The sequence below is a fragment of the Neoarius graeffei genome, chromosome 12 (genome assembly GCF_027579695.1).
Source record: "Neoarius graeffei isolate fNeoGra1 chromosome 12, fNeoGra1.pri, whole genome shotgun sequence".
NCBI lineage: Eukaryota > Metazoa > Chordata > Actinopteri > Siluriformes > Ariidae > Neoarius > Neoarius graeffei.
In genome coordinates, this window is record NC_083580.1 from 77,125,100 (window position 1) to 77,151,717 (window position 26,618).

The window sequence follows — 26,618 nt, forward strand, 5'->3', positions numbered from 1 at the left end:
TGATTTGGTAACAAAAGTGAAAAGAAAATAAACAACAATGAATTGTATATAATCTTTTGATCTAGTTACAGTATTTAATAAAAAAAAAACCCCAACAGTATTCTATTTTACCATACCCCAATGAAACCCCCTTGTTAATCAATGTATCACACATACCTTTTCTGTCTTTTTGTGGAAAAACGAATCAGTTTTTGTCACATTCAATTTGGGGCGTTTGTTGGGATTCATCTTGATCCAGAAGAGTGAGTCAGCAAAAAAAAATGCGGTTCTCCCGCCAAGAAAGAGGAAACTACAACACAGGGTGTTTGGCAATTTTCGACCAATCAGAATTCGCGATTTATTCAGTCCGCATGTTACAAGATTCAGTGCGGGCCAAAATGGCGGAAACGATGAAATATTCTGATTTTTCATTTCAAGTTTTCAGTATTTTTCGTATTAAACTGTGTTTCTTACGATTTGTAAATGATGGCGGAACCACACACGGACTGGCCATCGGGAGTAGCGGGAGTTTTCCCAGTGGGCCGGTGGTTCAGTGTGGGCCAGCGGAGAAAAAAAAAAAAAAAAAAAACAGTTGCGCGCTGGCCTTTAATATGATAAGCAATGTTAACAGTTTCTTTAACAAACTGTTAACATTGCTTATCATATTAAAGGCCAGCGCGCAACTGTAATAAGCAATGTTAACAGTTTGTTAAAGAAACTGTTAACATTGCTTATCATATTAAAGGCCAGCGCGCAACTGTTTTTTTTTTTTTTTTCTCCGCCGGCCCACACTGAACCACCAGCCCACCGGGAAAACTCCCGCTACTCCCGATGGCCAGTCCGTGTGTGGGCGGAACATAACTGGATTTATCGGACGACATGTGGGAGTATTCATGTGCGAAAATTTTCGGCATTATCGTCCGTTTCAGTATCCGTCTGTGTGTATACTTGCCCGTTGAAATCGGCAATCACCCGTCAAATTTACGGGTGGACGGGTCTCTGCCTAATACCTTATTCCTAAATAAAAGCACTAAAGATGCTCCGAAGTTTAGTCTAAAACTATTCAAAGGTAAAGTGGAATTGTGATTTATTTTACTGATTTCAAAACAAAGTATTTTATGTGAGTCGGCATAGAGAAGTGATACAAGTCTGCGCTGCGCCGTTATTACGTTTGCATGCTGCTTTCGAAGATTGAAATAATTTTTAATATGATTTTAAAAAAAATAATCACCTGTGTGGGGCAGCACGGTGGTGTAGTGGTTAGCGCTGTCGCCTCACAGCAAGAAGGTCCGGGTTCGAGCCCCATGGCCGGCGAGGGCCTTTCTGTGCGGAGTTTGCATGTTCTCCCCGTGTCTGCGTGGGTTTCCTCCGGGTGCTCCGGTTTCCCCCACAGTCCAAAGACATGCAGGTTAGGTTAACTGGTGACTCTAAATTGACCGTAGGTGTGAATGTGAGTGTGAATGGTTGTCTGTGTCTGTGTCAGCCCTGTGATGACCTGGTGACTTGTCCAGGGTGTACCCCGCCTTTCGCCCGTAGTCAGCTGGGATAGGCTCCAGCTTGCCTGCAACCCTGTAGAACAGGATAAAGCGGCTAGAGATAATGAGATGAGATGAGATAATCACCTGTGTATTTATATTTAAAACAATTATCCGACTCAGGCTCTGTGAATATCGATGAATGATCACCTTGACTTCGTTTCTTAGGGCCCGTTTACACGAGGACGCTGTCAGGTAAAAACGACTAAATATTTTATCAGAAGTGCCTTTCGTCTACACGGGGACGGCGTTTCCGAGGCTGAAAAACGGAAAAAATTGAAAACGCCTTCCAGAGCGGATAAGTTAAAAACAGCCCCCGTTGCATATCCGTCTAAACTACCCAATACGCGAAACTCTGCTCGGATCTGCTCACGTCGGGTACGCGTTTACGTCATACATATGTCATATATTGTACATGCCAGCCCGGGAAGTAAGAAAGTAAGTAAAAAAGTAAGAGCATGTCTGATTACATCGATCCAACGGACGTTCAAGCTGCTCTGGCAGCTTTAATAAACGTCCAGGAGTCCTTTGAACATCTATACCGAATCTGCACATATACCGTTAATGAACAGAGGCGGGTATAGTACGCTCTTACTTTTTTACTTACTTTCTTACTTACCATAGCCAGAGTAGTCAAAGTTTTTGCGGCGCAGATGTGCAGATCAGACAAGACGGAAGACGTTGCGCATGCGTGCAGACATAGCGGAGGTCTTTCACAGCACCACCTAGCCGCCTGGCATGCACATCCAATTGAATTCCACACATTTACGCGTCACCGTATAGACGCAGATTTCCTCCTTGAAAACGGTCGTGTCGACGTGGAAAAAAGTGAGAACGAAAACGGACTTTTGCATTTTTGTTTCAGACCGTGTAAAGTGGGCCTTATTATTGACCGATATTCACTTCACCTTTAGTGAATAATTGTTAAATGCGCAAACACGCAGTATATACTGTTTTTGCACTGCAAATAAAATTATGGTTATTATTATGTAATTTTATTAGAGTAATTATCATTTGCATCGTGTCCACCATGGCAGGACTAATTCTTATTTCCTCATTTATTGGTACTTTAACTTAAACACAGGATCTTTCTTTACAACCTAACACTGTTTAAAACCCTTGTCACGCTTGATTTATCGTCATGGGTTTTCCAGAGGAAGTAGCATGGCCGTTGTTCCTCTGCCTTTTGGACTTGTCTGGCAGAATGTGTCCCAAGCTTTTGGCACCCCTCTAAAGCTTCTGGCTCTCCTTCATTCCCTCTGCCTGTGTGGCCCTTTCTCTTCTGATCGCTTGAGCGTACGCCAGCGCTGGCTAACACCTGTCCCCAGTGACCGCATTGTTGTCAGCTCTGCCAAGTATCCCTTCAGTGTGAGTGAGCAAGGCCAGTTAATGAGAATATGAATTTGGAGAGACTCCTGGGTGTTTAAGAATTAAGCCAGGTGCTCGTTTTCTTATCTGAGCTCGGCATCTGTGTGTCACCTGCCTTTATGTTTGCCTACTTTTTTCAACAGGTGGGTGGAACTTAAGGGGCTTTGTCTGTTTTGGAGGGCATTAGGATATTATGAGCATGAATTTAAGAAGACATTTAACATCTTGGACACAAAACAAATTATTGGTTATACAAATGAACTTCATTTATCATCTTTTTTTTTTTTTAAACGAAAATTAAATTTGTGTAAATGTTTTTGTAAGCCAATCAATTAAATATTCCCACTAAATATTTATAAAACTTTTAGTGAGACTGATTTTCGATGTATTCAACATGGTGTATCTTGCTAAATAACAATCAAAGTGCAAATCACATGCATAGCACAGCTTAGTCACGCCCATGGGCGCCGCCAGGGGGGGAAAGGTTAGAACAATTCTAGGGGCCCAGCACTGCCAAGGGGCCCTTTAAGGGGCTGATAATATGCTTTTAATGATTTTAATAAGACTTTTGAAATAACAACAATGCAATATTCCATCTGGTAAAATGAGCTAATTGAACAAGGTTGCCTATTTCTTGAGTTCTTCAACATATTGTCATTTAACCCTCCCCCTTTTGCGAAATGGTTACGGTCCAGTTCTGGTAGAAGCGCGATGCGTTAAATCTGTGTGCTGATCAGTGCAACGCTACTTGCTGCTGTGTTGCGGTGCAGCAGCCAGCCAGCCAGCCAGCAGTGGAGTGCGTACAGTCTATGATCGCTAAATATGAAGAGTGGCTGTCAAAAACGTAAAGAAAGGCAGCTGAAAGCTGAGAGGGACCGGAGAGGCAGGCAACTGGTCACTCAGTTTTTCCCAAAGAAAGGTAGCTATCGCTCACGTGTGTGTTCAAAATATTAGCGAATGGTAAATGAACAGTATGAACGTGGTTGGATTAGCCTATCAAGAGAACACTTTTACAGTTTGTACAGTGACATTTTTCCATTTTAATAACTAACTGAACTGACTTGTGTGATAAACAAGATGAAATATTACGTTATGCTGGTGCTAATAGCCAGTTTCATAACTAATGGGGTGCCCTAAATATGCACAGATTCAGCCTCAGGGGGACCTCCGCCCTACCAAACCACTGAACCCCCCTTTGGAGAAGGAGGTAAGCAGCAATACAACCCATAAATGCTTTAGGATTGAAGTTTTTAATGAGCGAGCGCCATATACAGTTTGCTAGATTAAAGCGTTGCTAATAACGGTAATCTAGTTAATAACGGTAATAATCTCGTCCCTGGTAGGTTAATACATAAAATGTAATAAAGTCACAAACTCAAGGTCCATGGGCTATCAAAAGTCAAATAATGACAATAGTGCAATTGTGACGAGGGTGGGCAAAGTTGGGGGGCCCAAAATTCTAATCTTTCATGGGGCCCAAAATTTCTAGCGGCGTCCCCGGTCACGCCCACAAAACTCCATAAAAGGTAAAGCTCACAGGGAGCTGAATGCACAAAATGAGGACAAACCGGAAAAGAAAAGGAATTTCTCAAAGGCGGAATTGGAAGTGTTAATTAATCAATTAAAAAAAAACACTGAGCAACATAACATAACGTAATATAACATCAGCTGAAAAGACAACACTCTCGAGACAAATTACAGAAAAGTTTAATTAGCTATGAATTAAATAAGGTCTGCAGTCTATACTCTAGTCAGGTGATCGTTCAGCCAGAAGTGTCTCACTTCACCCTTCCCCAGTGCCGTGTTGGAATAACAGGCAGGAATGTATTGGAGGGAAATCTGATATAATCGGAATGCCTGATGATGGCATGCAAGCACATACCAGATCGGTCACTTATCGGTCACTTAGTCATGGCTCTAAAGTGTTGCTCAGCATTAAAAGATGAGGGATGAGGCTGTGGCAAACCACACCAACTTCTACACCAGCTGAGCATCACAGCAGGACATTTTCCTATACAGAGCCATAACTTTTGTCTTAGTTGAATTATTATTATTATTATTATTATATCCCCACTCCAAAGCAGGAGGGGTATACTGGTTTATCTTTGTCCAAAACCGTCCGTCCAAAACACCCTTTTTCTCAGCAACCACAAATCATAGCCACTTGGTACCAAACTTCAGCTTGGGGTTCTATACCGCGTGTACCGTTTTCAGGTCCGTTCCGCATCGACTTCCTGTTTACCGACTGAATGTATTTACGAAACGTATAGCGTCGATTTTGATGCTATTTCAAGAAGCAAAATGCTATTTCAAAGTGACAGTTTACCAGGATGCTACTTGAAATCCCTGGGGACAGACACTGCTCTTTACTTGTTTCAGGGTTCATTATTTGTTGACTTCAACATTCGTAACGAGTGTCCTATTCCTTCGATTGCTTGCATTCTGATATAAGCAAGAACGAGCGATACATACAGTTGATCTTGTTTGTGTTTGATTTCTTTAATATTTTTGTCCATATTTAATATTTCTTTAATACCATTACATAAAATTTAAATGATTATTGGTGTGTGGAATTGAAACGAGACCGTCAATGATGGCGTAGCTCGCTCCGGCCCCGTAAATGTTGCAAGCTATATACACTATATACAAGCTATCTATAGACGCTATATACACCCTAGGAATGCCGACCTATTTGTCAGAAAGAATCCAAAACAGCGAGGAATTGACCGAGAAGAAGCGATTTTTGTTGAACTGCTCATTAAGGCTTAATTAGTCCATTAATAATTGTAATCAAGCAAATCTGTGTAGAAGTTATATGCACCCTAGGTACCCCTACCTTCATGCCAAAAAGAATCAAAATCAGTGAAGAATTCAGGGAGAAGAAGCGATTTGTGTGGAAACTGCTCTTTAGGGATTGATTAATTACTCCATATCTTCATGATTAATTTCAGTTATGCAAATTTGGTGGAAGCTATCTATATGCACCCCAGGCAGACCTACCATCCTGCCGAAATGAATAAAAATTGTTAGAGTTGAGAGAGAAGAAGCGATTTTCGTGAAATATGGACGCCGCCGGATGGACTCCAGACAACACGATTGCATAAACTCATCACCTTTTGGCCGGATGAGCTATAACGAAGTGATTTTTAACTTGGCTGTGTAAATTGCAGTAACTTTACCAATTTTGTAATTAGAAGCTGATCAATTTACATTAGTTTGTCAACTTGTATTGTAAATTTCTACAAACCCACGATCTCTCATAAGATCCGAACGTTTTTCCCATCCTAACAGGAATATTCACGGAACGCCAAATTTCTTGTGTAAATGCTCTGAATAAATTCATTCGTTTCCATTTTGATAAATGAGGCCCATTGTGTGTGAACCGCTTCTACAGAGTACTTCTATCTATTAGATATTAACATCAACTAAAATAAATAATAAGTCTCTCCGTGGCACAACCCTGATAAGTAATTATTCCAAATAAACCCCAGTTATGCATTTTCAGTTAACTAAATTCCAGCAAAACCACCCAGTGACTTGAACATGCCTCATTCCATGCTCTTCACGCCCGGTGTGTGATGTGGAGAGACTTGGAATGGAAGCGGTTACAGGAGCAGGTTGGTATGAGGGTGTGGGGAGGGAGCTGGCTGAGTTCCAGACCCACCTGTCTTCACAGCCACACCTAAAGGAATGCGGCAGGTAGCACAGCAAACGGGCATCATAACGGCAGCCATGCATGCGGAGGGAAGACGACGTTTATCCAGGACTCGCTCTTGATTATTAAATGGAGGTTTTAAGGATTTAAGGCATTTTTAGGAACAGGAATACTGACTATTTGTGAGTGCTTTCTCAATTTTTCTGTGGTGGTGATTTTTTATTTTTATTTTTTCAAAGGGATTATAATTTTTCCGAAGAAAAAGAATATTAAACCCAAGATAAGATAAATGAATTGATCTGGAATGAATCGATGATAAATATTACCACCTTGAACATATCCTGGTGTTGATTTATTAAAGCTGAAAGATATTTGTCTTGTATAAAATTGATACCTGGTTAAAGCTGTGATAGAAACTAGACAGATACTGTGACTAAAGTCACAGTGAGTTGCACTAGCTCTTACAACCTGGGACGTCTGGTCACCATACCCTATAGATCCGGAATGGTAAGAGAGAGGACGCTTAGTGGGGGGGGAATCCTGTTTTTCATGGATCATTCCGGTTCAGTGATCCAGATCAGCACCAAAAGTCATAGCAACGTAATTCTGCCCAGAGGTATTCTTCATGTGAAATTTGGTGGTGCTTGGTTGAAAACTGAGAGAGAAATAGTGTCGTCTGAAAAAACGTACTACTACTACTAATAATAATAATAATGATGATTACTACTAATAATGATGATGTTGCCCAAATGAGGATGGGTTCCCTTTTGAGTCTGGTTCCTCTCGAGGTTTCTTCCTCATGTCGTCTGAGGGAGTTTTTCCTTGCCACCGTCGCCACAAGCTTGCTCATTGGGGATAGATTAGGGATAAAATTAGCTCATGTTTTAAGTCGTTCAAATTCTGTAAAGCTGCTTTGCGACAATGTTTATTGTTAAAAGCGCTGTACAAATAAACTTGATTTGATTTTGATTTGATGATGAAGTAGAAAGATCCTGAGTGAGAGTAACAATTTGTACTAGCGCTGCTAGAGCAAATTAATGATCATCCTGCAGTCTTGATCATGTCACTGAAAGCAGTTTGAACCTGTGAAATTTTTGGATAAATCTATAACCGTTGGCAGCAGGTTGCTGGGGAGGCTGTTTAAACAGTTCGTAGCCGGATGAGTAAACATTCCCTTGTTTCTGTCGTTCTCCAGATTGAGCCTGACACGCTCCATACCTCTAAAGTGTCCCTGACAGCACCATGGTAAGACTCTGGGGGTCAGAGCGTTTGGAAACGCACACAGCCAGAGACCTATCTGTGGACTCCGTGGAATGCTGGATTCCATGAATTCACTCTGGCTGGGAATAAACAGTTTATCTGAATCAGTCAAGGAACTTCAAGTTCCAGCGTCAGCCGTCAGGAGTGTGGGGAGATGAGCCATCTGGGGGTCGTTTCTCCTCAGTCTTGGAGGATGATTGGTTGTAGTCATACGACCTGAAATGTTCTTGTGTGATGTGTGTAGTTAACAGTTAAATAAGCTGTTCTGGGACTTGACTAAGGAACGGAAAGAGGTCTCGTCCCTGATTCTGTGGTTGATGTTGAACTGCGACGTGGAGTTCTGTACTTTCACCGTGTCATCAGAGATTTACTGTAGGAACTTGCTTAATGGATGCTGTTCTTCTCATGCTGTCCAAAACGCAAGAAGAAAGAGACGTATTCGATTAGGGGTTGTTCTTGGAACCAGATTTTTTTTTTTTAATTCCTGTGGTATAAAACATATTTTCCATAATGTGTAAATTGTAAGTAAACTGAAACTTTAGATTCGTGTTAAAATGTTTCTCGGCTCGTTTGAGCAGTTGAGTTCCCATAGTGATTGTGTTTGTTTTTGCTTAGAGCAGCTCAAATCCCCTTGAGTAATCCTCTTTAAAACTATGTACATCCTCACATCCTGTGTTTGAATTTAGCTTTTCTCAGACCAACTGCTTTCTCTTTCTACAAACTGATCTGCAGCCAGTGTGACTTACTCAGGCTCCTCAGGCTCTAGTCTTAACTATGGCACATTACTGGCCTCAGTTCAGACGCTGCCCAGGGACACAGCTGCAAGGGAAAAAACAAGGGTACTACTTTTTTAGTTGTGTCACAGCCAGGAAATGAGTGTCCTGCAAGCGCCCTATATTCCACATTCCTGACCCCCCACCCTCTTAAATATTCTGAGAGCCCCTCTGCTTGTCTATGAACCCCACCCCCATTGTTCTAGCTGGTGAGAGTGCCTTCCTGTTATAGAGTGGCTGGACATTCAGGAGCTCGCAGATCGCCTGTGCATTTTGGAGCACCTTGAAGAACTTGTGGTGAGCAGAGAGCCGGGTCAGAATCAGCGCCATGAGCAGCCAGTAGAGAACAGGACTCCAGCTTCAGCAGCCACACAGGTAGGTGACCTGACCTCTGACCTGGCATCAGAAAAAAAAGGGCTATAAATGGAGGATGTAGGACGGGTGGACAGGACAGGACCGGACCGGACCCGTTTATGTTTAAATGTTAAAAGATGCACAATGCATGAATCTGTTTTTGGCATCTCCAAAATCTACTGATGCCAATTTCATAATCGTCAATATCTGTTAGTAATGACTACTAACCATTAAATAGCCATTAAAATGTAGTTGAATGTTTTTACTTGTACTTTATCCGTATCAGTTGATGGTTATCAGGTCCAGTGTTGTGTACATATTAGTGCTGTCAAAAATGTCGCGTTATTAACGCGTTAACTTGACTCAATTTTAACGGCGATAATTTTTTTATCACGAGATTAACGCTCTGTGACATGATGCCACGCCCCGCACAGCCAGAGTCCTCTGCCCTCCCCCGAAGAGCCACGGTGCTCAGCTTAGGTTTCGTTTTACCATCGGCGGCTCCAGCCCCACTTTGCAGTGGCTGTGACAAGACGTGTTATGCTCTGCAATAAAAAAAAAACCAAAACACATTGGTACAACCAGTGTTCGAACTATGCCGATATTTTCGGGGGGTCCCTTTTTTTTCCCTTGGGGGTGCTTGCGCTTGTCTCAGAGCGCGGATCTCCATCGTGCGCTCACTTCGGATATGCAAATGCTTCCCGTTACACACGATTGCTATGTCAATAAACATCATTTTGCCAATATTTTAGAGACCCCCCAACATTTCCCAAATCATGTTTTCAGGGGATCTCGGATCCCCCGAGTACCCCCGTAGTTCGAACGGTGAGCAAGCCCATTCACTTTTTTATGCTGATAAGAGAATTTACAATGGTTTTTCATGTGACAAAAATGTGTGATTAAATTGTGATTAATCGCGAGTTAACTATGACAGTCACGACATTAATCGCGATTAAATATTTTAATCGCTTGACAGCACTAGTACATATATTATATTGTTTGTCATTACTACAAAAAAGAATCATGCTGAATATTTTTCATTGCTTGTCTGAGTATATCCATCTTTATTCTATCCACATTCACTGGATATGAGCAATCGCACGCTCTGATTGGCTATTCTACTTCTAGGATACCAGCTCATATACTGTGAGTAGAAAAAAACAAAATGGCGGCGCGTGTTGCTGAACCAACCGAGGACGAAATAAAAACTACTCGTAAATAAACCCCCCAAAAAAAGGAGCAAAATATGAAATGAAAGTATTTGATGGTAAGAACATATCTTTATCTTTTTTAAATTTATTTTTCAAGTATTATTATTATTATTATTATTATTATAGCATTCTTCACAAATTGCTCCTGTCATTTCGGCGGTTTGTTTACATTCTAAGCGGAAATGATTTTGTTGGACGTTTTGTATAAAGTTTTTATTTATCGAATTTGCAAAAAATAAAAATGCTCTGTTTTTCAAAATCCAGTGAACATGGATAGAATAAAAGTTATTCCGCTCAATCTTGATGCTACGTGCCTCGTCAGCTATCAGCTCATGTGCGACTTGATTTCGTGGAATAACTGTTAAATACTTCCATATACTCCTGTCATTTTTCATCCTAAGTTCTTTTCACTGTCCTCCTCCTCTTTTCATCATCATTGCCATGTCTGTAATAGTTCTGAAGAGGGAGAGGCAGTGAGGGCACAGGAAAGGGAATGAAAACTTGTGGGAAGAGCAACAGGAAATGGAAGTTAGGTTTTTTTTTTTTGGGGGGGGTGGGTGCGGAGGAAAAGAATGCCATTGTGAAATGCTATTTTTTCCCTCTCTGTCATGTTTTGCCTGCTCTCTCTCTCTCTCTCTCTCTGTCTCTCTCTCTGTCTCATCGGAGAGCAGCAGTACATCGATGGGTCCCATTCTTGACTTGATGTACATTTATTTATTTACCACAGATGTTTCGGAAAAAAGCTTCATCCTCCTTGAGAATGCGGAGAATATCAGAAAGTAATAGATGTATTAAATTCTCCTTCACTACTTTTTGTAGATGGTTCATTAACCACTAGATTGCAAAGCTGCATGCAAGGCCAACAGATGAAACCATTCTATATTAAGGACAGACTGATAATGAGCAACAGAAGCACACACTTTGTAATTCAGTACTTTGATCCTACACAGGACTGTCTTTAAAACAATTATTTTAATACTGTAGAAGCATTAAGCAATCGATGGATATCACACTGTTTAGACGAATGGAATGGTTTCTTCCGAATGGCTTTGTATGCTTTAACACTTCACTATAACTTTAAAATCACAATACGCCATATATATATAACAGTCTGTGATGTCCTGGGCTGACAATTTATAGGTTGGACCAGTTGTTGGTGGGTTGGTTATTTATTAATTTTTTTTTCTCGAAGCTTTGGATTTGAAAATAAATGTTGATCAGCTATCTGCTCTACACTGCATGTTTTAAACAATAGGAATTGCTCTGTGCTGTTTTGGTGGGGTTAGGGCCTGCTCGGTGGATGTCAGTGCTTTGACTCTGGGTAAAAACATTAGCAATCCCAAAAATATAATCTGATTTCACAAAGAACATACGTTAATTGATTGAGGTTTTTTTTTTATCATGGCTTCTTTTAGCCTTTCATCACCCAGCTGTCAATGCATGAAAACGTCTGGGTAATTTGGGGCTTTTTTTTTTTTTTTTTGCGAGCGTTCTGCTCCTGAAGGACTATTAGGCTTAGCCTCTTGTCACCCAGCTGTCAATGCATGAAAACGTTTTGATAGTTTGTGGGATTTGTTTTTGTTTTGCGGGCATTTTGCTCCTCAAGGACTATTAGGATTACTTAAAGATTACTGCAAACCTGGGCTCATTAAGTTTCATTTCTTTTCACAATCATTGTTGGCTACATGTAACATGGAATTGTCACTATGCTGCTGCTGCTTCTTCTGCTTCTTCTTTACTTTTTCTTATTCTTCAGCTTTGCTTTTGATCAATACCCTGCCCTCTGTTTGATTTCTAGGGGGCGTAGACCGTGGCCGAAGCTCCTCCTTCCATGAGGTGGGTGGCTTGCGAGAGCTGGAAATGAGGGGGGCAGCCTCCGTTTCCGAAGAAACCTCTAGCACTGGTGCAAGCGGTGGAGGCCACACCGTCCTGCAGCGACTCCTGCAGGAGCAGATGCGCTATGGCGAAGGCAGAAATTACCTTGCCTTGCAGCAGCAGCAGCAGCTGCAGCAGCAACAACAGTCACAGCCGCAGCAGCAACAACAACAGCAGCTCCTTGGCCCAGGAGACGAACACTCCATGGTCCCTCACATTGCCCGACAGGAGCCACAGGGCCAAGAGCTGCAGGCAGACAGCGGCATGGAGAAGCAGCTGAACCCCAGAGGTGCAGGTGGTGGAGGAGGTAGTGGAGGAGCCGGATCACAAGGCCAGAACCCTGAGGACTTGCCTTCGTACGAGGAAGCTAAGGTACAGTCACAGTATTTCCGTGGCCACCAGCCACAGCCACAGCTTGGTCCAACGGTGGGCGCCGCCTTCTACGTCACCGGCGTCACCAACGCAAAGGTACGTCCTCCGGAGGGCCGTCCCGCGGTACAGAGGCTTGGTGCAGCCAAAGTGCACCAGGATGATGGCCTAAAGGACCTCAAACAGGGTCATGTACGTTCACTCAGTGAGAGGCTTATGCAGCTTTCTCTGGCCACCAGCGGCGTCAAAGCCCATGCACCCGTGACCAGTGCGCCACTCTCACCCCAGCTCCCTCAACCGCCAGGACCACCAGGGGACTACTACAAACCGGTGGGACCTCACCGCGGCCCACCCCCAGACTATCCCTATAAAGGTCTACCCTCACCACCCAAACAGCAACAGCACCACCATCCACAGCACCAAGATCCAGGACACTACTATTCAGATCACCGGGGCTCAGCTCAGCAATCCAGAGCTGATATCCCTCACGTACGCTACCAGCCACCACCCGAGTATGGCTCTTTCCGGTGAGCAATTTTGTTTCTTTTTTTAGGGACATTCTTTGGGCATAGTTTCTCTCATTTCTGGGGAAAATGTGTTGCTTGTGGTGATTTAGGCTAGAGGGAAATAAATGCTAAATTTGATTTCTGAGACAGGTTTTCTATATGCTGTAGTTATTAAAAACCTTTAACTTGGGGGGGGGATGTTATTTCAAGGGGATTTATTTTAAAATAATTTATTAAGTTGGCTGAGTACTTGTCATGTTTTAGGTTACTATTTCCTAATCATCATCCTGAATTACTCATCACTTGAACGTATCAGATGACCTGGATTGCACTTTGCTTGACAGAAGTTAGGGCTGGGTTCTTGCCCGAATTGATAATCACATCAGTTTTTCTTTGGCTAATCGGACACAAGGTACACCACCACACTTGCCGGAGCAGTTGGGGGTTAGGTGCCTTGCTCAAAGGCACTTGAGCCGTCCTGCTGTTTCAGGGAACTGAACCAGTGACCTTTTGGTCCCAAAGCTGTTTCTCTAACCATTTGGCCCTGGCTTCCCCTAACAGAAGCAAGTCTCCATTATGTATCACAGGAATGTTAGCAGGGTCAGGAGGCACTATTTTAGGCTATCAAATTTGTCTTTTTTTTTTTTCCCCCTTAAATTTGGGTGGCATGGTGGTTCAGAGGGTAGCGTTGCTGAATCACAGATCCATGGTCACGAGCATGAGTTACCATCTGAGTGATGCTTCGCATGTTCTCCCCATTCACGTTGGATTTCTCTGGATTCGCCTCCCAAACCATGCCAAGGGAATTGGTGTCTCCTGACCTCATTCCACTTAGAATAAAGTTGTTACTGAAGACACATGATCAATTTTACTCAAACAGTTTGTCAGTTTGATGCTGTTATTTTAAAATTGTTTGAGGATGCAGAGAACATCATCATGAGAATTGTCAGTCATAAGAAGCAGATGGTTAAGGAAAAATAAATGACTTTGAGGTTAAAGGAGTTGTTTTTTGAGAAATTAGGAAGCCTAAATGTTGAATGCGGCTAATTATCATGAGCTATCAACAGGTAACTGTTGTTGTGTCAAGCCATGAAGTGGGAACAGATTGAATTCCCCTTTAAATGGCCCTTCCCTGAAGTGCTGGAACATGCTGCCAGGCGTTGTAGGAAAAGCCAGTTTTGCCTGTTTTCCTTTAATTCATCTACCTCAGAGCCAGTGCGGTGTACTGCAAAAGAATGCCATCCCAGTTGTAGTAATCACCTACTGCAAGTTACAGCCTGTTTGTCTTTAACTTCTATAGAAACTGGAATATTAATGTGAAAAATATTTTCAGTGAGGCACCTGCTGTGTCACATGTGCGGTAAGAACCGGCCAATTATCATGCATTTAGGTAATTAAACACACTCGTCATGTCAACTATAACCCATCGCTGATGGTTGCTCTTGATAAGTTAATGTTGATAATATGATTACTCATGATGTTCTGTTCTGTGTTCTCAGCTCCAATAAAGAGAGCTCAGGACACTCCCAGAGGCCCGTCCATCAGCACAGCCCCACATCCTCGGTCACCTCCATGGGTTCGCTGTCCCGTGCTCAGTCCTCCAACCTCAGTAGCATCTTTGCTTCTTCCCATTCTTCTCCACCCATGGCCCATCAGGTAGAACCACCCTTCACAGTGGGGCCACGGAGCCCACAGGGGCCGGGTTCCCATCAGGGTGAGCCATACGGTCCAGGCCCGGCTCACCCCACGCCTCATCAACGACCCCATGGCTTCCCTCACGACCCCTATGGCTCAGCACCCAGGGGCCTCCATCTGCACCAGCACCAGTTCCATCCACAGGGGCAGCAGCAACCTGGCCCAGGTCAGCACTACCCACACCCCCACTCACTCCAGAGTGACCCCTATGCCATGTTGGCACGTGCCCAACAAATGGTGGACATGCTCACTGAGGAGAACCGGCAACTCAAGCAGGAAATGGAGGTGTGTGGAGAGAAGGTGTCCAAGCTGCAGAAGGTAAGCGTTCTGGTTTGCAGCAGCAGTAATGGTTAAATGAAAATTGTACAGTGGTACTGATAAACGTAACACACATTTTTTTTTTCCTTTGTAGCTAGAGACTGAGATCCAGCTGGTGTCCGAAGCCTACGAGAACCTGGCAAAGTCCTCATCCAAGCGAGAAGCCCTGGAGAAAACCATGAGGAACAAGCTGGAGCTGGAAGTGCGCAGGCTGCATGACTTCAACAGGGATCTAAGAGGTGAGCACCAGGATTGTAGTGTATTGCTCTGATTGTAGCTGGGTTTAAGAGGTCATGGTCCAACGGGGCTGCTCAGTAAACTACACTGGTGCTTTAATAAGTGATACGAAAGTGCTGAATAGCTACACTGTCAAATTCTCTTAAAATATGGTGCATGGTATTCTTCCTGGTAATACCCATGCCTTTTGTTGCCCTAATGCTTTTCTTCAGATTTGGTAATATGTAATCTGGCCTGAAATATTTTTCTTTAGTATTAGAGATGCAGATCTTATTGCCCGTTTGTGACCTTAGAACTGTACTGTGACGAATGGCTGGTAGCTCAACAAGAAGATATGGGCGATTCCACGCAAATGTCAACTGTCATTAGTACAGGATCATAACTATTTTAAAATGTTCACTCACTCAGGTCTTTCACACATGCAGTATCTTTAACAGTTATTCCACGAAATCGAGCCGTACATGAGCTGATGGCGCTATGCACCTCGTCGGCTGAGTTGGATATAAGCCACGTATGATGAGATTGAGTGGAATAACTGTTTTATTCTATCCACATTCACTGGATTTTGAGAAACGGAGCATTTTTATTCTTTGCAAATTCAATAAATAACTTTATATAAAATGTCTGACAAAATCATTTCTGCTTAGAATGTAAACAAACCGGTGAAATGACAGGAGCAATTTGTGAAAAATGCGATAATAATAATTCTTGAAAAATAACATAAAGGTAAATTCTTATCGACAAATACTTTCATTCCATGTTTTGTAGCCTTTTTATTTTATTTATTTTTTTCCTTTGGGGGTTTTTGTTTTCGAGTAATTTTTATTTCGTCCTCGGTTGGTTCAGCAACGCGCTCCGCCATTTTGTTTTTCTCTGCTCACGGTATATGAGCTGATATCCTAGTAGTAGAGTAGCCAATCAGAGCGTGCGATTACTCATTTAGTGAATGTGGATAGAATAATTTATATATAAATGGAATTTTAGTAACTAATAGAGCCAATAAAGAATAATTTGAGCTTCATCCACAGAACAAGTGATTTACAGTCTTTGTTGGAATTAGTTACATCACTTTTTTACATAATTAAGTAATAACTTTAAAATATTATTTAAAGCTGTACTGCCTTTCAGATTTTAAGTGTAGGTCATAAAAAGAATTTTCCCCGACACCCAATTATTTTTGTTAGTGGACTGAAAGCTATTGAATTCGAACCACAGACTTCCAGTTTTATTAGATTTTATTTTTAAATAGAATAATTAATGAATTTAATGCCATGTGGCCCTAAATTTTCAACTATTTTTTTTCCTGCTTCACCATGACCCAATTCAAGATACTACGTCATGCATCACGTGGTGGGCTTTCCCCGTTCACGCAAGGCATTGTGGGATACAAATTTGAAACAGGAGAGAAAAATGGAGGACGTGAGTGTGTGAATGAAACGTGAAAGACCGACTACAGTAACGGAAAGAAAGCGAGAAGAAAAGACGTTATGTTGTGAAGGAAAGGAAACGCAGGAAATATCAAACTAATAAATATGGGCGGTCAGCGAGCACCTCGGTGTGATCAGCTGTTCGTTTAGCGACAGAATGATGGAACTGTCAGTGCACGCTCAAAGGTAAACCTGTAGATGGCAGTAATGCAACACTGTGGATGCCAGCTGCCGTAAAACCCAAAAGAAGAAGATGAAGACGACGAAGGTAAACCACAGACGACTTCTGTCTGCGCAAAGCGAGCAATTTCATGCAATTTTTTTGCTCAGGAATCCCCTCAAATTAAATAACTTCCCAGCCACAGAATGGCCTGATATTTTGTAAGATATGACGCATCACAATGACCAAATTTCAGAGGGAACTAAATTTCGCCGATTTTATGAAATCAGAAGGCCGTCTCACTTCAAAAGATATGAAAATGAGCTTATGCTGTAAATGACATGCATTTCATAAGAGGACTTTTCCTAGATAAAGTGACTCAAGGCCAGAAAGATTAAGAAAGTTTAATAGGCTTGTACTGCACTTACTGTAAGTCAGTGTTGTGCAAGTTCACACTTTTTTTGAACTAGTTCAAGTTCAGTTCAAACATGTTAAAAGTGAACTGTTCACGTTCATAGTTCACAGTTTTAATTCTGAACTAGTTCAAAGTTCAGTTCATTTTACTTTTAGGTGGGATATGAAAATAAAGACTAAAATCATATGCTACATTCTAGCTCAAAACTACTCACATATTATAGATATTATATTCTATCACACAAAATGGAAGTTATTGTACATACTATATATGGAAAAAAGGACAAAATATTTTGATTTCTTCACTGACTCAACCACTGCTACCAAAACGTTACACGTGACTTCAAACAAATGCTTTCAGTTTCAACTAACAGTAACTTCTAATAAACGACAACTAGACTTCCTCATAAATGTGTGTGTTTCTAAAAAGATCTCATCTCTCGTCTCATCATCTCTAGCCGCTTTATCCTGTTCTACAGGGTCGCAGGCAAGCTGGAGCCTATCCCAGCTGACTACGGGCGAAAGGCGGGGTACACCCTGGACAAGTCGCCAGGTCATCACAGGGCTGACACATAGACACAGACAACCATTCACACTCATATTCACACCTACGCTCAATTTAGAGTCACCAGTTAACCTAACCTGCATGTCTTTGGACTGTGGGGGAAACCGGAGCACCCGGAGGAAACCCATGCGGACACGGGGAGAACATGCAAACTCCACACAGAAAGGCCCTCGCCGGCCTCGGGGCTCGAACCCAGGACCTTCTTGCTGTGAGGCGACAGCGCTAACCACTACACCACCGTGCCGCCCCTTCTAAAAAGATGACTGCCAATATGTATGTACACTGAAGGAGTGCTATTTTAAGATCCATATCAACAGCATTGACCATATCAACCATATTGATCAGACAGAGGGATGCATGCTCAAGGGCTTTTTATTTCTCAAAATACAAAACAGGAAAACTTCAGATAGCCTCATTCTTCAGTACACATCTGTGTATGCACACAACAATCAAATTTCTAAAATGATTTGCCATTGTACTCATCTGTGTTCTCCGTGCCGCTACTTGAACTTTCACTGGCCATGTTGCCGTGAGTGTGCGCCGGCTGTGGTGTGCGCGCTGTCTGCTGTCTGTAGCTAGGGAACGCTGGGTTACGCCTACTCTGCTCTGCTGCATCATGGGTAACGTAGTATGGAGCCAAATCATAGAGCCATCCACTATCTCCGGCTTCACACTACGTTATCCATGATGCATTGCACACACGCGGCACCTCAGGGCAGCGAGCGACAACAACATCAGACTGACAGTGAAGTAGTAGAACGTAAAATATCTTGCAAGTAGACGTGCCACTCGATTCATCAGGTTTCGTTCATCTTCATGTTTGTCGTTCATGTCGCATAATTTGAACGAATTCACGTTCAAGTTCTTTCATTACAAAGTTGTTGCGTTCAGTTCAAAGTTCATGGAAAAACGAGCGTGTTCAGTGAACGCGTTCTTTTGAACGCGTTCATGCACAACACTGCTGTAAGTTAAGTAGAACATGGGATGTGAATTTATTTTGCCTTCGAATAAGGATGTTGTTATAAAAATGTATTCTGACTGCCCCGGTAGACAGTAAAGCACACTGTTATCTCATCACTGATCTTTTTCTTTCAAAAAGCTGTTGATTTCCAGCATTTTTAATCAAGGCCACCTCCACCATTCTGTCTCGCACTGTTCAACAGAGAACAGAGAAAACCCTGATTTATGGCACTGAGCCTGGACTCGGTCCACGGGGAGCCCCAAGGGTTTTACAGCAAAATCAGAGGTTTCTCCCCCCTCCCTTCTTTCTCCCTCTCACTCTTGCCCTAATTTCTTCCTCCCCATGTTCTTCATTCTTTCTGCTGTACACTTCCAACACACACGGGCTCATTCCCCTGCCCCCTGCCTCTTTTTAGGACAAATTGAAATTTCCATTGCATATTGTGGAACTGGGATGTTCAGGAGCCAGCGCATTTGCTTCTGGAATAGTCATCATTTAGTGTGGTTGACTTAACATGGGGGAAATATTGTTTTAACGTTTGGCCTGCTTCCTCAAGGAACATTTTGCGATCGCAAAAAAAAACGGCAACCCCTGTGGTATAATGGATCTTTTGTTGAAACCATCCCCCCCCAACCACCACTCTGTTGTAATTCGGTTGAGGTTTGGTGGTGGTTGGGTAATATTTAAAGAAAGTGCTGGAATGTTTAAGAAATGTAAAGCCTATAAACTAGACAATGCATATTTAATATCTCTGTTGTTTAAAGAATTTGAACATACAACAGTCCAAGACTTTTTTTTTTCCTTCAATAAAGCTTCATACAGTTGCCCAAATGAGGATGGGTTCCCTTTTGAGTCTGGTTCCTCTCGAGGTTTCTTCCTCATGTCGTCTGAGGGAGTTTTTCCTTGCCACCGTCGCCACAGGCTTGCTCATTGGGGATAGATTAGGGACAAAATTAGCTCATGTTTTAAGTCGTTCAAATTCTGTAAAGCTGCTTTGCGACAATGTTTATTGTTAAAAGCGCTGTACAAATAAACTTGATTTGATTTGATATAAAAGTGTACACACCCCGTTAAAATGATCGTTTTTTCTGATGTAAAAAAAAAATTAGACCACGATAACTAATTTAAAAACTTTTCCCACCTTTAACGTGACCTATAACCTGTACAATTCAACTGAAAAACAAACAACTCTGTTAGGGGGGGGGGAAACAACACATACTGTACAATAAACTGGTTGCGTAAGTGTGCACGCCCTTAAACTAAGGCTACATCCATACAACAACGGCAACGAGATGTTATTTAAAAATACATCGCATCCAAATGGGCAACGATCAGTAAAATATCAGGTCCATATGGCAACGCAACGCTTGCTGAAAACGATGCAATACACATGCCACACCTCTAGGGGCGCTGTAAGACGGTCCCTTCGGAGACACCAGAACAATAGAAGAAGTAAGGACGCATGCGCATAAACTATTATGCGCAAGACTTCATATTAGCCACAAAGTCAGGAAAATCTGTTCGTAAAATTACATTATAATGACCAAATACAATGAAAAGTATTTTTCTAGTCTCACCTGTGAAAGGTAATCCCATGTGATCTCGTTTGGACGGCAAACCTGTTGGTACAGTTAAACGCAGATAATCTTTATTCTCCGCTTTGACCTATCCAATATGGCGGCGAGGATGACGTATGATTCTACGCGGAAGGCGGCGTCTTTAATGGTCCGGAATAAATTGAATGCTACACATTGATGGATTAATTTGCTCCTCTACGCCCTTTTTGAGGAATGTATTGTAGGACTAAAACCAACATCTGAAGAGGTGAGATCGCTCCTTTTTTTTCCCCTATTTTTGCTGGCGGGATTGACTCTGCCCTAAGGGCAGAGTCTCTCTCTCTCTCTCTGTCTCTCACTTTGCACCATTACACAATAAATATTCACAGTGAAAATATTTTGTAAGCGCGTTTCATGAACCAAGTTATAGGATTTGTTGACAACTCACATCGCATCGCAATGAGAAGATCATTGGCACTACTGGTGTTAAGAATCCGACCATTTCATAAATGAATATTTTGCTGTAGAGCTGCAGTGTTTGTACAATTGCATGTTTTTGCTTCACTATTACTGTCACTATTCTGCTTCTTGCATTACTACTGTGAACTAACACTGAACATAATAATAATAATAATAATAATATCCAAGCTCGTGTTTCACTCTCACTAGTGCTCTGTAAGGCTTTTTCCTGGTGATATCCTGGTGATATTCGTTACACTTCTACCCGGCGTGAAGCACTCACAGTCATGTGGTTGTGACATCATCGTAAACAAATCCGTTCTACTCATCCAGACGACTTCACAACGGCAACGTTGCCAGATCTTTCCACTCTGGAACCTGTTCTCAAAAAGATTGCGTTTTGGGCACCCAAAATGCCGGTGCCGTGTGGACGCCAGGCCTAAACAATAAGCAATTGTATCGGAGTCACCTGAATCCGTTGCCGTGTGGACAGGGCCTAATACTTTGTTGAAGCACCTTTTGATTTAATTACAGCATTCAGTCTTTTTGGGTTCACACCTGCCGTCAGTTAAAATGACTCTGATTAACCCCAAATAAAGTTCAGACATTTACTCAGTTGCATCCTCCAGCAAAAGCCAGGGTTCACAGAGAACTTACAAAGCATCAGAGGGATCTCATTGTTGAAAGGTATCAATCAGGAGAAGGGCACAAAATTTTTTCCGCGGCATTAGATATACCATGGAGCTCAGTGAAGACCGTCATCAAGAAGTGGAGAAAATATGGGACAACAGTGACGTTACCGAGAACTGGACGTCTCTCCAAAATTAATGAAGAGACAAGATAAACTGGTCAGGGAGGCTGATGAGAGGCCTACAGCAACACTGAAGGAGCTGCAGGAATTTCTGGCAAATACTGGTTTGTGTACTACATGTGACAACAATCTCCCATATTCTCCATATGTCTGGACTATGAGGTAGGGTCAAAGACAAACATCCAGGCCCGGCTAAATTTTGCAAAAAAATACATCAACTCTCCCAAAAGCATGTGGGAAAATGTGTTCTGGTCTGATGAAACCAAGGTTGAACTTTTTGGCCACAATTCCAAAAGGAATGTTTGGCGCAAAAAAACAACACCACTGCGCATCACCAAAAGAACCCCATACCCACGGTGAAGCATGGTGGTGGCAGCATCATTGTTTTGGGGTTGTTTTTCTTCAGCTGGAACAGGGGCTTTAGTCAAGGTGGAGGGAATTATGAACAGTTCTAAACACCAGTCAATTTTGGCCCAAAACCTTCAGGTGTCTGCTAGAAAGCTGAAGATGAAGAGGAATTTCATCTTTCAGCACGACAATGACCCCAAAAAGTTTTGGAACGGCCCAGCCAGAGCCCAGACCTAAATCCCACTGAAAATCTGTGGGGTGACCTGAAGAGGGCTGCGCACAAGAGACGCCCTCGCAATCTGACAGATTTGGAGCGCTTTTGCAAGGAAGAGTGGGCAAATATTGCCAAGTCTAGACGTGGCAGGCTGATAGACTCCGACCCAAAAAGACTGAACGCTGTAATTAAATCAAAAAGTGTTTCAACAAGTATTAGTTTAAGGGTGTGCACACAGCTTATTGTAAATTTATTTATTTTTTTTTATGTTTTTCCCCCTAACAAATTAATTTGTTTTTCAACTGAATTGTACAGGTTATAGGTCACATTAAAGGTGGGGAAAATTTTTGAAATTTATTGTGGTTTCATTTTATTTACATCAGAAAAACCAATTGTTTTAATGGGGGGGTGTACACTTTTTATATCCACTGTATAATTCTTTAATTTGCGCTAGCAGCGCTGCTGCAAATTGTTACTCTCACTCAGGATCTTTCTACTTTTATTATTCTTATTTTCTTCTTATTATTCTCCTAATGTTTTTAGGACCTCAGTTTTCAACCAGTGATCACCAAATTTCACATGAAGAGTACCTCTGGGCTAAATTACGTTGCTATGACTTTTGGTGCTGATCTGGATCACTGATCCGGAATGATCCATGAAAAAAAATTCTGTTTTTCAATCCCGTATAACTGTCAATTTTCATTATTTTTTTCAATCAGTTTTTTTTTTTTTAATTTATTTTGTTCAGGGCGGCAGGGCGCAATGTTTCCTCACCAAGTGTCATTGTCTATCTCTTATCGTTCCAGATCTATAGGATACGGTAACAGCTAGCGCAAATCACTGTGACTTTAGTCACAGTCTCTATCTAGTTTCAGGATTGGAATCTAATTATGTTTCCATTTGTGGACATTGTTAGCGCTGTTTGATATTCCACTGACAGGACCTTTTTGTAAATGTATAATAAAACGTTATGGTTTCTCTCATGCATTTGATTGATTGCTAAAAAGTACGAAAATTTTAGACCACACATCGTGTTTTTTTTTTTTTTTCCATCATTACCATCATCCTTCTTCCAATCCTAGAACGTATGGAAACAGCCAACAAGCAGCTAGCAGCCAAAGAATGTGAGGGCACGGAGGACAACCGCAAAACCATCTCTCAGCTTCTGGCTCAGAGTGAGTATCCCTTCCATAAATTTCCTCAAAGTTGAATAAAATGCGTGCATTGTAGCTCATGGCTGTCCTGCAGCCCCTAAACGTGATTAGCTCTCTGGTTTGTTTGCAACAGCCTGAAACCTGCATTGAGCTGATTTTCCTTCTACTGTTTGACTGCTCCATAGACAAAGAGACTCAGCGGGAAAAGGAGAAACTTGAGATAGAGCTTAACGCACTGCGCTCCACCAACGAGGACCAGCGCAGGCACATCGAGATCCGTGACCAGGCCCTGAACAACGCTCAGGCTAAAGTCGTCAAACTGGAGGAGGAGGTGAGCTCACTGCTTTTCAGTTGTGGCCTGTTCAGCATATTTCCGTTGCATATGACTGTGCCAAGCTGCATGTTTTCAGTCACGTCTGGGATTAATTATCGAGTGCCTTCAAGGTCTCTGTCAGTGTGTGTTTGTGTGGGCCCTCTTGTGGACACTTTTTACCCTCTCGTTCTAGGCTGCAATATCTGGTTCTGTTTAAAGCTTAAGAAACATCTCGGAGGACCTCTGTGGAATTTAGGGTTTTTTCTTTACTGCTCCGAGTGTGCTGAGTCATTAAGCTATGCACAAGAGAATGCTTTGTTTCCTGCTGTTTCATACTGAGCGAAGGAGTCTCAAATCTGACGTTAATACTTCACTTTATAAGTTGTTGTAAAGATTGTTTACCATCCTGAATATGCTGTGTGTTAGATCATTGAAATTCCAACAGCACGTTTTTCTTATTGGTTTTCTGAAAGCTTCTTTAAAGTCAGTGTCGTGATAACCCACCCTAGCCCATAGCTGCCCAATTTTCAACAATCAGCAAAGAGACAATGACTTTACAGCTTTTCCTGAACTTCAGTGCTACAGCTAAGATCATCAAGCTCAAGTGAACTACGAGCCATGACCATCAGCCAATCCAAACAGCCTCTGCGAGGACGTTTCACCAAGAAAGTAGGAACGAGAAACCTCCAAACCGAAGGACTGCAAGTGTGATTTTTCACTCTAATGAGCTTGAAGTCTCTGAGCATGTTTGGAGAATGTGCTTTGGCTCAGCTGGCATGGCCCCAGATGGCCTTTTGGCCAGCGCTGAACAGGCTGCGCAAGCCACAATCCCAGAACGCGCTGGCCTGTTCCACTTTCCTCCGGCCCTGCCACAAACAGCCGCTTGTTCCACCAAACAAAGCCTCTTGAGTTGTTTGCCATGAAAGAACTTGAAGATGGCTGAATTCTTAATCCCCCACCCACCCACCCACCCACTCATCCAGCCAGCCTTGTCTAAATAAATGGAAACTGCATACTTGTCCTCTTTCTCTTCTTCTTCTGTGTCGCAGAGCCCCCAGAGCTAAATTGGGCCATTCATTTGGCCACAATTATAGCTTCTGGTGGATTCAAAAGTAGCTTGCTTTTTTTTTTTTTTTTATGAGGGGGAGTGGTCCGCAGGACACAAGGGGGTTATTGTAAGGTAGATTTTCAGTTAAGCAAGGCTCACCTGTGTGCTAGGGGTGTAAAATAAAACGTATAATGAAAAGGTAAATGGGTAAAAACTGATTCTGGTGTGTGTGGAGGGGGAGGATGTTGCACACTTCCTGGTTCACATGGCGTGTGTGTGTGTGTGTGTGTGTGTGTGTGTGTGTGTGTGTGTGAGAGAGAGAGAGAGAGAGAGAGAGAGAGAGGAGGACATTCTCCCTGTAGTGTTACAGAAAATGTTGGATTTTGACACCATAGCTTCATTAGAACCCAGATACACCTACTGCAAAAAAAAAATCTAAGCAAATGAAATCATGAATATGTGCAAATTTATCTCATCTCAATATCTGTAGCCGCTTTATCCTGTTCTACAGGGTCGCAGGCAAGCTGGAGCCTATCCCAGCTGACTACGGGCGAAAGGCGGGGTTCACCCTGGACAAGTCGCCAGGTCATCACAGGGCTGACATATAGACACAGACAACCATTCACACTCACATTCACACCTACGCTCAATTTAGAGTCACCAGTTATCCTAACCTGCATGTCTTTGGACTGTGGGGGAAACCGGAGCACCCGGAGGAAACCCACGCGGATACGGGGAGAACATGCAAACTCCACACAGAAAGGCCCTCGCCGGCCACAGGGCTCGAACCCGGACCTTCTTGCTGTGGGGTGACAGCGCTAACCACTACACCACCGTGCCGCCTCTGTGCAAATTTATATATTTCATATTATTATACATACAGGACACTTTTTTGATGGAATAAAAACGTGTTCTATTCCCTTCTAGTGGGTTATATTCATTTGGTTTGATAGCATGCAATATTGTTAGCATATCGCTTATCCTACGTGTATTGCGTCACTCTACCCAATGGAGAATGAGTGTTGAATATGGTTTGATATTGCACGGTTGTCAAGACGACATGACGTCACATGTCGGAGACGTAAAACTTCCATGCTTGCGAGTGATTGTGACGATCTGTAAACAAACATGGCTGGCAGGTTTGCTTCGTTAGAAAATACGGAAGATTTTGAGAAAATTTTGAAAGAGAGAGACACGTTGAACTCCCACAAGGAGTGTGTGTATACTGTATAATAATAATAATAATAATAATGGCATTTTTTGTGGTATATCAAATATATTCCATTCAGCTACTCGTCTTCGACTCGTTCAGTATCATGCTAGCTGAATGGAATATATCTGATATACCACGAAAAAATTCCAGCCATTATTATTTAATTATGTCATAATTATAAATCAAACAAAATTGTTCAGCATGTTACTTATCTTAAGCTTTAAATTTCCTTATTCAATTTGCATATCTAAATAATAGATGTAAATGTTCAATATTAGATGATTTCAAGCTGTAAATGATCTATAAAAAGCTTTGACTGGACTCCATTTGACTATTTGCGAAGATGAGTTTTTTGGGTTTTTTTAAATGTGATCTCGACTCGGCAGCATTTTAGTAAAACAAAAAATGTTTTGAAATTGATGTTCCTTTACAGAGTCAAAGCTGGGATATATCAATACGTGTTCAATTGAACTGAATCTTACCTGAATCGAATTGAACTGAAATCAGTACTGGCTTATTTTTGTGTTGTCTGATGAACTACGTATCAAGATGTGCACCTTATTGTCTAATTTGTATGAAAGAAAGAGATTCACACCCCTGCTGCCTGCTCTGTGTGTAGCTTAAGAAGAAGCAGGTCTACGTGGAGAAGGTGGAGCGGATGCAGCAGGCTCTGGCTCAGCTGCAGGCTGCCTGTGAGAAGAGAGAACAGTTGGAGCACAGATTACGCACACGGCTGGAGAGAGAGCTGGAGTCACTCAGGATGCAACAGGTACGACACACACACACACACACACACACACACACACACACACACTAAGCACTCTAGCAGATGTAGCCTGG

At 42.3% G+C, this 26,618-nt stretch overlaps 1 protein-coding gene across 5 annotated transcripts in view; it reads left to right on the top strand.

The window, feature by feature from the left end:
• The window catches only part of amot (angiomotin), a 45,448-nt gene that overhangs the window by 9,575 nt on the left and 9,255 nt on the right, over positions 1-26,618 (top strand). For 2 of the 5 annotated variants that reach the window (XM_060936450.1, XM_060936451.1), the window contains exons 2-9: positions 8,803-8,945; positions 10,863-10,914; positions 11,934-12,906; positions 14,385-14,898; positions 14,993-15,137; positions 23,133-23,225; positions 23,390-23,535; positions 26,398-26,547. In XM_060936450.1, the coding sequence (XP_060792433.1) occupies positions 10,863-10,914; positions 11,934-12,906; positions 14,385-14,898; positions 14,993-15,137; positions 23,133-23,225; positions 23,390-23,535; positions 26,398-26,547 (2,073 nt within the window). In that variant the 5' untranslated portion in view covers positions 8,803-8,945. Of the gene's footprint in view, positions 1-6,582; positions 6,720-7,732; positions 8,946-10,862; positions 10,915-11,933; positions 12,907-14,384; positions 14,899-14,992; positions 15,138-23,132; positions 23,226-23,389; positions 23,536-26,397; positions 26,548-26,618 lie in introns of those variants that run through there. The other 3 variants (XM_060936448.1, XM_060936449.1, XM_060936452.1) reach the window with 3 other exon arrangements.